The 12,883-nt window shown below is 43.0% G+C and overlaps 1 protein-coding gene across 1 annotated transcript; it reads right to left on the reverse strand.

Moving 5' to 3' along the window:
* Positions 1–2,307: 2,307 nt before the first annotated feature.
* Positions 2,308–12,616, reverse strand: LOC125710029 (coiled-coil domain-containing protein 80-like). Its single transcript, XM_048979189.1, has 7 exons — positions 10,189–12,616; positions 9,778–9,934; positions 7,677–7,813; positions 6,154–6,305; positions 4,927–5,030; positions 3,974–4,057; positions 2,308–3,182 (listed from the first exon to the last, which is right to left on the reverse strand). Exons 1-7 carry the CDS (start codon positions 11,941–11,943, stop codon positions 2,860–2,862), a joined length of 2,712 nt encoding a protein of 903 aa, XP_048835146.1. The 5' UTR covers positions 11,944–12,616; the 3' UTR covers positions 2,308–2,859.
* Between the last annotated feature and the right edge of the window lie 267 nt (positions 12,617–12,883).

Genomic DNA, 12,883 nt, shown 5'->3' on the forward strand with positions numbered 1-12,883 from the left:
TACTTGAGAAAAAGGGAAATTCCTGCAAGTGCTTTTATGTGTCACGTTTCCTATAAAGATACCCATCGTTCTCAGTCATGTCTTTACCATCGGCTCACACATAGACAATCGGGTGAATCCAACAGGGCCCAGAGTACGTTGGTAGTTAGCTAATGTCCATCATGGAAAAAGGGAATGAACTTCTGCAGGGGGAGCTTTTGATCATTCTGAACATTTCAGAGAGAAGTAACTTGCCAAACTATGCTTTTGAAATATTGCATTTAAAACAGTGCGTGTGTTTGCATTATTAAGTATTTGCTTGCATATTTGAGCCTACACATTGCTGTACAATGCATTTTTTATAAATCTGCATAATTTTTCGGGAAATGTGTCGTGTCAGTGTAACTTTCAGTAAGAGAAAGAAAATGGCCAATAGAGCAATTCTTTGAAAACGAAAGATGTCATGCGTGATATAACAATGACAGCTACTGTAATATGTGTAGCTGTGAAGAGAAAAGAAAAGAATATATGTATATATTGAAGTGCCAGGCAGACCGAGGCATTGTGGCGGCGGTGAATGAAAATGATAAGTCCCGGATTGAGACGAAGTTGCTCTTTATAACAATCCTTAAAAGGAGCAGGGTCCAAATAAGCAACATTAACATGGAGACAGCCATGCTGTGCAGATGTGGGGAGGTTGCACACTAGACAGGAAGGCTCACCAGAGCACGTCAGGGTCACACACACAACGCAGGTAAGGGTACATGGGATACTCAGAAGCACAAATGTTCACACTAACAAATGCATACGGCTGCTTGGAAGACATATACAAGGGCCTTGTACACGGCCCGCGGGCACGGTGGGGAATGCTAATCCCACCGGCGCTACAATCGATTTTTCGGGGGATTCAGACGCATGGCGTCCTGAGATACTACATGAACTTCACCTTATGGCACCCCAGTGAGCGAATGCCATTGGAAACCTACAGACCCAGAGAGAGGACGCGACGTTCTGAGGAATGTCATCTATATGGGCAACAGGAATGGATGTGATGATGCTGTAATAATAATATTAATAATAATAATAATAATAGTGGTCCATTTGTGCAGATGATTTGTTCACATTTCAGAAGACGTCCTACCTAGTCATTCCAAAGCAGCAGATCCTGTAGGGCACACTAATCACAGGTTGCGTGGATTCCCAACAAGAGGCTTCCAACGAAACTAACCCTAGATTAATAAAACGCATATTCTCCAAATTTTCGTACGCAGCAAATTCTGATATAGTCCCCTAAACAGAAAGCCTATGGTATGTGCCCAGGATACGTGTACTTGGCAAACAGACAAATAAATATGCAACTACTGCACAATCCTCACATGATACTAAATACCCAGTTATGAGAGGGAGATACATTCACATGTCCATCACATGGACCGCTGACATCACCAGTCCGTCTTTGTGCAGCTATGGCCTCCCAGGCATGGAAGCTTCTTTTTGCAGGTTCACTGTCACGAGCTACCATGAAGCTCAAACCCGGCCAAAAGGAGATTGTAGCTGCCGTTCAGCCATAGATTTCTGCTCTCTGATGACAGATATTTCCCGTACATAGCACAGGACCTCCCCCATTGTGCGATTTTGAAAAGCCTAGAGATGCTCCTCAAGAGTGGAAAATCCCCATCTGCAGCTATCCTTAACAAAAACAATATTCTACCAGAATAAGTTGCCCTCTCTAATTTGCCATTCATGATTCACCAACAATTACCTTCCCACAAGTCATTGTTCATAATAGAAGCATGTTTTCATCTGCTGCTTTCAGCATTACCTATTGAATCATTAAGAGTGTCAAGTTACCAAGAAGGATAAGTGTCTCACAAACAAACACTCATGGAGTTGTGTGGCAGGCTGCCTTTGTCAGAGTATGTTTTCGTGTGTCTCAGTGAAGTGCGCTCTCTGAAAAACAACCCACTCTGCTATCGCTCATTTTCGCTGCCCACACAACCACCTGCTCTTATGTATTCAAACCCATAACCCTTAAAGCAGGAATTGGACATTTGTGGAATGGTGCGAAATTAAAAATATCACCAATTTCTTCTGCCTTCATCATTTTCATTTGTAATTTTTTTTTGTAATTGTTTGAAATGTTACGTATAGACAGTAACATACATTTAAACAAAACAGAATAAAATAATAGATTCAGATTTGTCTTAAACAGCTGTGGTTTACCTCCGAGCAAATTTCCTTTTACCTAATCTCGAATATGTTAGATAGGAATCGTTCGATACTCGTGATCTGAGGGATCACCAATCTGCCTGCACACAGTTGAGCATGTCCGTGGCAAAATATTTTTATTGAGGAATAAACAAAAAAACTTTGTAGGTTACATTTTTATATATCATGCCCATTAGAAAAACTGCATTTTGATCAAAAATGGTTTTGACCCCTGGATGATACATATGACTTGACTATTGACTTACGTCACTAATACAGACAATTACCCTGCAGGAGGCCCAACATGCCTGAAGAGGGCAGTATAGAACAAAAATCATCTGCTCCTTTAGCAAAAACCGATGTCATATAGAACTTATGCATAAAACATGTGTATACAAATAACACAACAAAGCCAAAAACAACTAAAACAAAAGGTACTAGAAACATCTATCCACTGACACAGAGTACATTCCTTACAAAAGACAAACAAAAAATGTAAAAAACAACTTTTTATATATGAATGCAGCATCAGTACAAGTGAAATAAGTTTGAAAATGTGTAGCCGCTTTAAATTATACACTGGGGAAAGACTGTTTAAGTCACAAGAATGGGATTTTGGCTCAGTCCACATAAAATATAAATAAACTACAGTCCACAGTTGAAGAATTTTCCTTAGTAACCGTAGCCTTGGTGATAACCATCTTGGTAACCATCATGGTAACCCTGGTTATGGTAACCATAACCTCCGTATTCTTCCTCCGGACATCTCATACCCAGCGACTGCTGGATGGCCATCTCCTGCCTGCGCAGCTGCATGGAATCCACCATGTCGTAAATGATGGCCATCGACCACATGGGGGAGGGGAACCAGGATTTGACGTTGCCATCTTTCCCCACAAGCAGCATGGAAAAGTATTCAGGACTAATCTGGAAGTAGTTCCTGATGTCCCCCACCAGAGAGGCCGAGAGTCCCTCTCGTTCCACAGTAGCACTTCCTGCAAGCAAGCAGATCGATTAGTTTTAGCATACCTTAAGATCCTAACATCTTAACAGCTTAAATATACATTGATAACAAACATTATACTGTAAGATAGCAACAAATATACTGCCTGGCCAAAAAAAACGGTACACACTTTAAAATTTCGTTGGACCACATTTAGCTTTGATTATGGTTCACATTCGCCAGTGCTTTGTTCCCACATGCTCTTGCAACATATCAACATTTTTTTCATTCAGATTTACATTAATTTCTCGTGGAGATCTTGTATCAATGATAGGTGGGTTGAACCACTCCGTAAAGTCTTCTTCAGCAGATCTCAGAGACTTTCAGTGGGGTTAAGGTCAAGACTCTGTGGTGGCCAGTTCATGTGTGAAAATGATTCTTCATGCTCCCTAAACCACTCTTTGACAATTCGAGCCTGATGAATCTTGGCATTCTCGGCCTGGAATATGCCCATGACATCAGGAAAGGACAAATCCATTCATGATGGATAGAGGGGTTATCTGGACATTCAGGAGATTCAGGTACTCAGCTGACTTCACTTTATTGCTACATAACATTGCTGAGCTGTAATAATGATCCAATCATTGGCTCTTAAGTACTTGCTGATTTAAATTCAAATTCAAATAAAAAAAAAAAAATTTTGGCCGGGCAGAGTATCATAATCACATATCATATAATGTATAATCATAAGTAATTGTATAATCATTTGATGTCAGTGCTGCTGCTTTCTTTCACGTTACTCAGTAGACAAACCCACAATACTTTCACCTGTGACACCCTTACCGTTTATGGCATAGAGCTCCAGCACCCCTCCCATGTCCACTGGATCGACCCCCGTCAATTTCAGAATGGACATGTGACGTAAACCTGGAGGAAGAGGCCCTTGCTGGTCAAATACAGTGAGGCACCTGACATTCATTCCATCTCCATACAATTGAAATTCCGCATGCGCTTGCTTTACACAACGGTTTGGGTACTATTGTGGTGAGCAGCTCCGCAGGCAAAGTCTCTGCGCCTGTGATCGGAAGACTGCCACTTGGAACCCCAGCCTTGGCAGGAGTCACGTGACCGTGGGGCCTTGAGCAAGGTCCTTAACGCCCAGCTCCGGGGCTGCCACACATCCTAATCTCCACCGTTGGAGAGCAAGGTGGGGTAGGCGAAGAGAAGAATTCCGGCGTGCAAATAAAGGATGTAATCTTATATACAGTACTGTGCAAAAGTCTAAGGCGGTCAAAGAAAACACCATATAAATGATTTTCATGTTGGTACATAACCTGATATTATGCCGGTCAAAGAGTGTCAGCTCAAAAACTCTCCTTGCAGTAACTCTCCAATATACCCATATATTTTTTGAGTTGACCACTACCTGACCTTGTTCGGCTAATTAATATCTCTGAGATATTTAATTAATGAATTAATTAATTGAGCTGGGGGAGCAATTTAGTAGTCTTCATACTAAGGAGAGGTTTGGGAACCACAGTAGTCTTCATATAACCATCCAACATGATATCGGTAACTTTTTGGAGAACAGTTAATTTGCAGATGTTATGTTAAATTGGGTTAATCTGTTTTTTTGTGAGCAAATATACACTTACTACTCAGATAAATAGTCTTAAACGTTGCATATTACTGTATATGAAAAATAAACACACATTGACCAAAAATGACACATACAACTAAGCCTTTTCGCAAGCATGTGAAACCCGCCTTTCTGTGAGTCACACATATAGTCTCACCCAGGTTACAGCCTTGGCTGCTCAGGGCTTGGAGCTGCTGTTGATAGGCCCATTCCTCATCGCTGGGGGAGGAGATGATAAATATTCGACGTCTCCAGCGGAACCTGAGGTCAGACACTACAATCAGCACATTCTGCTGCTACAGTTATCCGCCAGTCCCAGCAGATGAGATACAATTCGTGGATCTGGTCAAGGCTGTTGTCCTTCACACATTGGCTCATACTAAGCAGTTCATCTCTAGCAGTTAATAGGTAATTCAATGTTTTCAAAGCCGCCACTGAAATATGACATTACCAGAAAGCATTGCAAAAAACTGACTGAAGGTTAGTTTAATGTGGAACAAATATCATATATATATATATATATATATATATATAGCATTTTTTTTTCTTTAATTACATTGTAGATAATACATGGTAGATGTTCTCCCCATGTCGTCATGGGGTTTCCTCCGCGTACTCTGGTTTCCCCCCACAGTCCAAAAACATGCTGAGGCTAATTGGACTTGCTAAATTGGCCATATGAATGCATGTGAGAGTGAATGGTGTGTGAGTGTGCCCTGCGATGGGCTGGCCCCCCATCCTGGGTTGTTCCCTGCCTCGTGCCCATTGCTTCCAGGATAGGCTCCGGACCCCCCGCGACCCAGTAGGATAAGCGGTTTGGAAAATGGATGGATGGATGGATGGATGGATGAACATCTCATATGAATCCTATGAATCTCATGAGACTAGCTTAGTAACCACTTCCACTCAATGTGCCGAACTCGTTAACTTGTCGATTGTTGACCAGAGTCAGGAGTAGTGAGTCACAGCTACCATCAGGCCGGGCGTTCACACAGCACCAATACAACGGGTTACGGTATGCAGAGGGGCACTGAAGGCAATATGTCTACAGACAGCCTACGCAAAGCAAATACAAGTGAATTTAATAAGGCTGCTGTTTGCTGTCATATGATAATTTGTCAAATATGTTTAGATTTTTAATGAATGGATGTACAAACAGGTCGATTCTGAAAAGAATCAGCTCAAAAAAACAATTCGCTCCCAAATCGCACATCACTAACATTCACTTGCAGAGCTGTTTTTGCGTGCAAATAGGTGCAGTGTAGCTCTCATAGTGCTTATCGGCACTTGGATACCGATATACCAGTCATATTAGCACAGACTCGTAGTGTGATATGACGCTCTGTAGCGGGATTATCTGTATCTCATCGTTCTGTGACACTACCTTGAGAGGAAGTTCTCTAAAGATCTCGCCTTGTCTTCTTTCTTGCACATCACACCATCCCTCCTCTGTTGTTCCATCTCTTGGATTCGTGAGGTGAAGGTGTCAATGTAGTCGAACACCGCCTTCATGGAGATGGGTACTTCATAGTATTGCTGTAATGAATGAATGAGTCGGAAACACATTAAATTTGTATATTTTGATTAAGACTATCCGTCATGAGTATTCAGCAGCTAGTAGGATTGCTATCACTCATTTATAATTCATCTGAAAGGTTTAACAGACTAATCCATTCCATTCCATTCTGAGCTGCTTATCCTGGGTCGGGCGGTGGGGGGATCAGTCTAAGCGGGGATGCCCAGACCTCCCTCTCCCCAGCCACCTCCTCCAGCTCCACCAGGGGAATACCAAGGCGTTCCCAGGCCAGCTGAGGGGCATGATCATTTGCCCTTTCCCAGTCCACAAAACACATGCAGACTGGTTGGGTAAACTCCCATGAACTCTCCAGTATCCTTGTGAGGTTGAAGAGCTGGTCCAGCATAGAATCCACATTGTTCCTCCTGGACCCTTCTGGTAAGGTCTACTCCGGCATAGACTTTAGCAGGGAGGCTGAGGAGTGTAATCCCCCTACAGGTGGGACACATCCTCCAGTCCCCTTTATTAAAATTTGGGACCACCACCTCAGTCCTCCAATCCAAAGGCACTGTCCCCAACGTCCACGCAATGTTGAAGAGGCGTGTCAGCCAAGACAGCCCAACAGCATGAAGAGCTTTCAAGAACTCAGGGCGAATCTAACAGACTAGTCTCTTAGGCTAATAAGAATTAGGCCTAGTGAATTTGGTATTAATTAATCTCACTGAAGATCAACAACATTTTAAGCTAGATGAGCAAGTCTCTAGTACGAAACATCTTAGGGAATGACAGAAGATCCTCCATAGCGCGTCTTTAATAAGAATGGTGATTGAAGGCGTCACAAAAAAGAAAAAACTACAAATATTGGATTCATGTTTTTAAATAGTCCACTCACGAAAAAAAATCACGCAACAGATGCACTGTTTACAAACAAACAAACAAAGAGGCAGGATAATTCTGCATTCCATTTACCTCAGAGGATGGAACTGGGAATGACATCACACCCCAGTTAACCGCATTCTAGTACAGTGGGAAAGCCATTTAGCAATACCAGGGACCCGTTTCAAAATGCAAGATTTCTTGCTTAGCTGGATAACTTGTCGGATTTAATTTAGCCCAGTTCAAATGGCCTTTATCTTTGTTCATTTACATTTAGTCCAGACTAATAATTCAGAGTACAGCCATCTTGAATTCTGAGCTCGGCGTTGTGCAGATCCGTCTGACTTCACGAGTGAGAATTACAACGTCAGGGGGCATTCCAGGTGAAATTTCTAACTAGGAACTTGGGATTTCCGAGTTACGAGTTCAGATGGAACGCAGCATAGGTCCAACAGCCGTGTGATCCTGCCACATTTGTGAAAGTGCAGCTGAGCGTACGGAATCGCCTACATTACCTTCACTTTCACGTCAAAGTCGGTCAGCACCATGAAGAACTCGTTCTCTGTCATGCCAAAGCCCTTTCGCAGCTCAGCGATGAGATCTTGATTTACAAGGTCCCCTTTTCTCAGGCCTTTCATGGGCTTGTCATGCTCTGCAACAGAAAAGCCTTTTCAAACGCTCACATACATGACATTGCCCTGACTACACAAAACCTGACTCTTCACAGGGACCCAGCCACCTGGAATGGTATGTTATAATTTATTTTAGGCAGCTCTACTCAACTTTAGTCTAAACTCTAAAACACCTACACAACTAAAACTAAGCCTTTGATCATAAGCAAAAAACAGCAGAAATGTAACACCTACAGGTATGTACATTTGTTTCTTCATAAAGATGACACAAAAACTCAATCAATTTTGATTTCAGACATACTGGCGATACAAAACAGCTTTATTCGAGTAATTGTAAGAATAGAGGTGTACTATTATCATATGATCGTTTCATGGGTGGGGGGCGGCATGGTGGTGCAGTGGTTAGCACTTTTGCCTCACACCTCTGGGACTCGGGTTCGAGTCTCCATCTGGGTCACATGTGTGTGGAGTTTGCATGTTCTCCCCATGTCGTCGTGGGGTTTCCTCCAGGTACTCCGGTTTCCCCCCACAGTCCAAAGACATGCTGAGGCTAATTGGAGTTGCTAAATTGCCCGTAGGTGTGCATGTGTGAGTGAATGATGTGTGACTGTGCCCTGTGATGAGCTGGCCCCCCATCCTGGGTTGTTCCCTGCCTCGTGTCCATTGCTTCTGCGATAGGCTCCAGACCCCCCGTGACCCAGTAGGATAAGCGGTGTGGAAAATGGATGGATGGATGTTTCACATGTTCATTTTTAAATGAATAGAATAGTGCATGATCCAGAAGCAGTGTCGCATTTTGTTATTCCTTACAATTAGGCAGCTGAATGGAGCACTGTAGCCAGATACCACACTGTGTCTGTCTGTGTGTGTGTGTGTGAGTGTGTGTGTGTGTCCTGGATTTGTGCTTTACTTACAGCCAAGAAAGAACATTGGTTTCCCTTACTGAGAAAGCGAAGCTGGTGCCAAATGCAACACCAAAACGTGTGAGCTATTACAATGTACACTGTTCAAATATTAGCAGCCTTCACCTCACATTAATAAGCTATTTTATGTAACATTTTATTTGAAAGGGCATGAATAATATAGTAATACACGCTTACTTAATGCATTTACTTACCAGAAACTAATTGTTAATTATGTACTGATCCATGTTCATTCATCAGTAATAAATCGTGATGTTTCATGTTAGTTCATGATTTGTTCTTAAGTAGTAACTGTGTAACTAAGTTATTTAAGTAGAGTGTTGCCTGTTATTTATTGAGTAATGTGTTACCCTGTTTTATGTTTCGAGAATTGCTCCACTCAAAACATGACATATTGTTGGTGTTACAAGTCATGGCAGAACACATGCTGGCTGAGCAAAGATCGAGCTGCTGTGGTTTGGAAGCGAGAGGAAGCTGAGGTGGGAATGATAGATAAATTGGATTTTGGCACTCTTAGCTTGTCAGACTGCTCTATCAGGTACGTTGACATAATGTATGTTGTATCATTTCAGCACAGTATTTCACAGACGTTGGTAGAGATAACCCCTAAATTAGGACGTCATGCAGAATCAGCAGTACTTATTTAGAGTGTCTGGCAAATCAAAATGAGTTATCCGAAGTATCATGATAATTCTTGTGCTGGTAAAATTACACAGTGTTTAGCTATTAGTGGTAGAAACAAAAAAGCTGTAACTATGTTTAAATATTTTTTTGAAAATTAAAGTTCATTCTTAAAGCAAGCATAGCTACCTAAGCTAAATAAATGTCCAGTACCACAAAATACCCAGCAAAGTCGCGTCCAACAGATGTGGTCGATTTTCAAAGACGTGCATCCATCAGGTTAAATTGCAAAGCATACAGTCTCAAATCTGAAGGTGCTCTGGAGTAACATATTACACGGATGGATTTGGATGGCCATGTCATTTACTGGTGCTTCGAACCACACAGGAAGCAACACGCTGCATATCATTTAGGCTTAAGACAGGCAAAGCAAAACTCACCTAGCTGGTAATGGTCAATTTTCATCGTGCTGTTTTCCAGATTCCCAAAGATAGTTATAACGGAGAGTTTCCTGATAGCCATCTCGCACACATTCTCCAGGTACTCGTCCCTTTGCTGGACATACATGCGGTGCTCCTCAGTGGGGCTGGTGATCAGCTGCGGGGAGATGGCTTTGTTATGCACACTGAAGGCCGGAGCCACATCCCACACAGACTGCACATCTCCATGCATTTTTGCACATCACATTAAAACAAAATTCCTGACTTTTTTTTATCACATTTTTGTTACATTGTTTTACCTTCTTTCACCATCACAGTTTTAACAATGCCAGGAGAATTATGCTTGATTTACCTTCAACAACATCCTGTTGAAAGCTACCGTATCAAAATATCGGTTCAAAACATACTCACAAGCAGCCGTCTTCTACTTTCAAAGTAATCCATAAAAGAAGTTAAAACTCCCTTGGAAGGTGGTGGTTTCTTTGAAGACTTCTGTATTTCGTCTTTCTCTTGGTTCTTGGGTGCCTGCTTGTCCGTCTTTTTGGTGTGACCTTCTCCTTTCCCATCTTTAAGTGACTTTGCCTTCTTCTCCTCTTTATCCTTTTTCACTGACTTTTCGGTCTTGTCACCCCTCTTTTTCTTCTCTGCGTTATCCTTCTTCTTGTTTTTCTTGGCAGCGACAGGCTCTCGCTCCGTGCTATCTGGAAGTCCAGCAGTAGGTCTGCTTTCCGTATATGTATCTTTATATTTATTGGTTCTTACCGTTCCAGCACTTAGATTTTTGTGTTGTTTTGTTTTAGTTTGTCTAGGTTTCATTATCGTGACACCAGCGTTCTCGTTATTGTAATTCTTTTTGTCTGCGTGATTGTCTCCATGGCGGCCAGTGTAAGCTTTGGTGTAGTAATCAAGTGGGTGAGTTGGGTAAGGAGTTGTTCTGGGTTTACTTCTGCCCTTGACAAGGTCTCTAGTAAGAGGCTGGAGTTCAGAGTCATCCTTGGCTCTGGACGCTGAAATCCGGTGATTTATCCTTGGAGCTTTAGTGGGTTCCGGAGTAGAAGCTGAGATGGTGGTATCAGGAGGAGCTGTTGTGGTTGTCTGTGTAGTCGTAGTGGTTGGCACAGTGGTAGTAGTGGGTCGGGTAGTGGTAGTCGTCGTTGTTGTTGTTGCTGCGGTTGTCGTGGTTGTAGTTGTTGAGGTCGTAGTCGTTTTAGAGGTGGTTGTTGGGAGCACAGTAGTCTGAACTGGCCTGGGGGTTGGTTTCTTCTGTGGTCTCCGTTCAGCAGGCACACCCACTTGGGGATCAGAGTCGGGGGTCCCCATTACATCACTCTCAACGACTTGTCCCTCCACGCCAGCCTCCTTGCACTTCTGCACAAAGCCCCTCTGCCTGACCTTCTCCAACTTGCGCACAGGGGCCCGATCGATCACCTCGTACATGGCCTCCAGCCTGACAGGGTAAGGGTACCGCTCCTCTACTTGCAGCGTTTTGCGTAGCAGCACCATCCCAAACTTGCCCTTCTCCAGCTTGAGGAAGTTCATCAGTCTGGGGATGAGCGCCGTGTCCAGCGACTCCTCTATGATCTTGCCCTCACTGGTGATGCGCCGCACTTTACCTTCCATCTCGCCCTCCTGATGGAATAGCACAACCTGCTGAACATGCCTCTCTGCCAGCTCACAGTACACATCCGGTTTCAGGAGGGACATCATCAGGCGAAAGTAGCCATCTGAGGCATGAGGTGCAGAAATGACCAACACACGATTTTTTCCGGCAAAGTTTGCCAAGACGCTGGGAGACCGATTGCTGCTTGGCATCTGGGCCTGCCTGGGTTTGACCGCTGGTCTGGCCTCATCCTGGACCATTTCAGCTTGGCCAAGGTTTCGTTGATGGTTCTGTCTCCTCTTTAGCAGTCTGTTACGTTCCCTATCTGCAGGAGGATGGTGATCTCCCTGCAGTTCCACCAACCTCACATCTGTTCCTGAGATAGACGGAGCGTTTTCATTAACTATTCTTTTAGCCTGAGTCTGAGTATCTGAAGTCAGCCTTGGCATATATTTCCTGGCATTAAGGAAGGGTTTTGCATTTCTATCAGTCGCATTGTTTTCGGAGGCGACTCCTGTCCATGCTACGAAGAGCAGTCCAACACTAATTGCGAAAATCCCCTTCATTTCCCCACTGCGATAAATAATAGCCCACTGAAAATGAAATATATCATGTGGGGAGCGTTGGGCTTCAGAATTTATCGCTTTGTTTGTGGGGGGGAAAAAACTTGTAAACTGGCCGAAATAAAAATTCTGTAATACAGTGGTACAAATGTAACTCCCTCCAATACGCAAGCAGAAGGGAACTCCGCTAAGTCATGGTGAACAGCACGAAAGAAGAACAGATGCAATGAACAGACCACAGCGTTTTAAATGTTATGCGAACTTACAGGCATACAAAACAATGCTTGGCATTCAAAATTTCACAAAACATAGTCGCCTATTTATGCAATTTTAAAAAAGCATATATTTTGTTAACTAAGAAAATCAACATTCTGTGAGTAACTAGCAGTTTACCGGCCGATGTCAAAAAGTTCCTCTTTCTTTGTATCCGTGTAATCCATTAAATCCGCTATTTTGCAATTCTTCGCGTAAACATGATGCCTAAGCTTGAAACGTGAATCAAAATTTTAAAAAGTAACGTTGCGCAACTAATTCATCTCGTCTTGATTCTTTTGCCCTCCCGACTTTTGGAAGCTATCCCAAGAATGCGAAGAAAGCCACAAGCTCCATGCCCTCTGCCGAGCAGAAACAAGGACCGACCGCGGGAGAGAAGCGCAACACAGAAGGGGAGAAGAACAAACCCCACTACCCGCGGCCACCCCGCCTACAGTGGGCCGAGATTTATTTCCCAGGGGTCCGTGCAAGAGTCTGCAAGTTATTCTGCAATTTTATTTTAATTGATTAGTGGGTTTAAATAAATAGCCATCGTTTATTTACACGAACCTTTACATGCGATTAAATATTTTACGTCACATAAGGACTCTGTTTTAAACGTTCAAATCAGTACATGATATTCTTAATGGACATCTAAAAAATGGTCTTTTACGGACTTCAACTCTGCATT

This window comes from Brienomyrus brachyistius, chromosome 16, assembly GCF_023856365.1.
Source record: "Brienomyrus brachyistius isolate T26 chromosome 16, BBRACH_0.4, whole genome shotgun sequence".
Taxonomy (NCBI): domain Eukaryota; kingdom Metazoa; phylum Chordata; class Actinopteri; order Osteoglossiformes; family Mormyridae; genus Brienomyrus; species Brienomyrus brachyistius.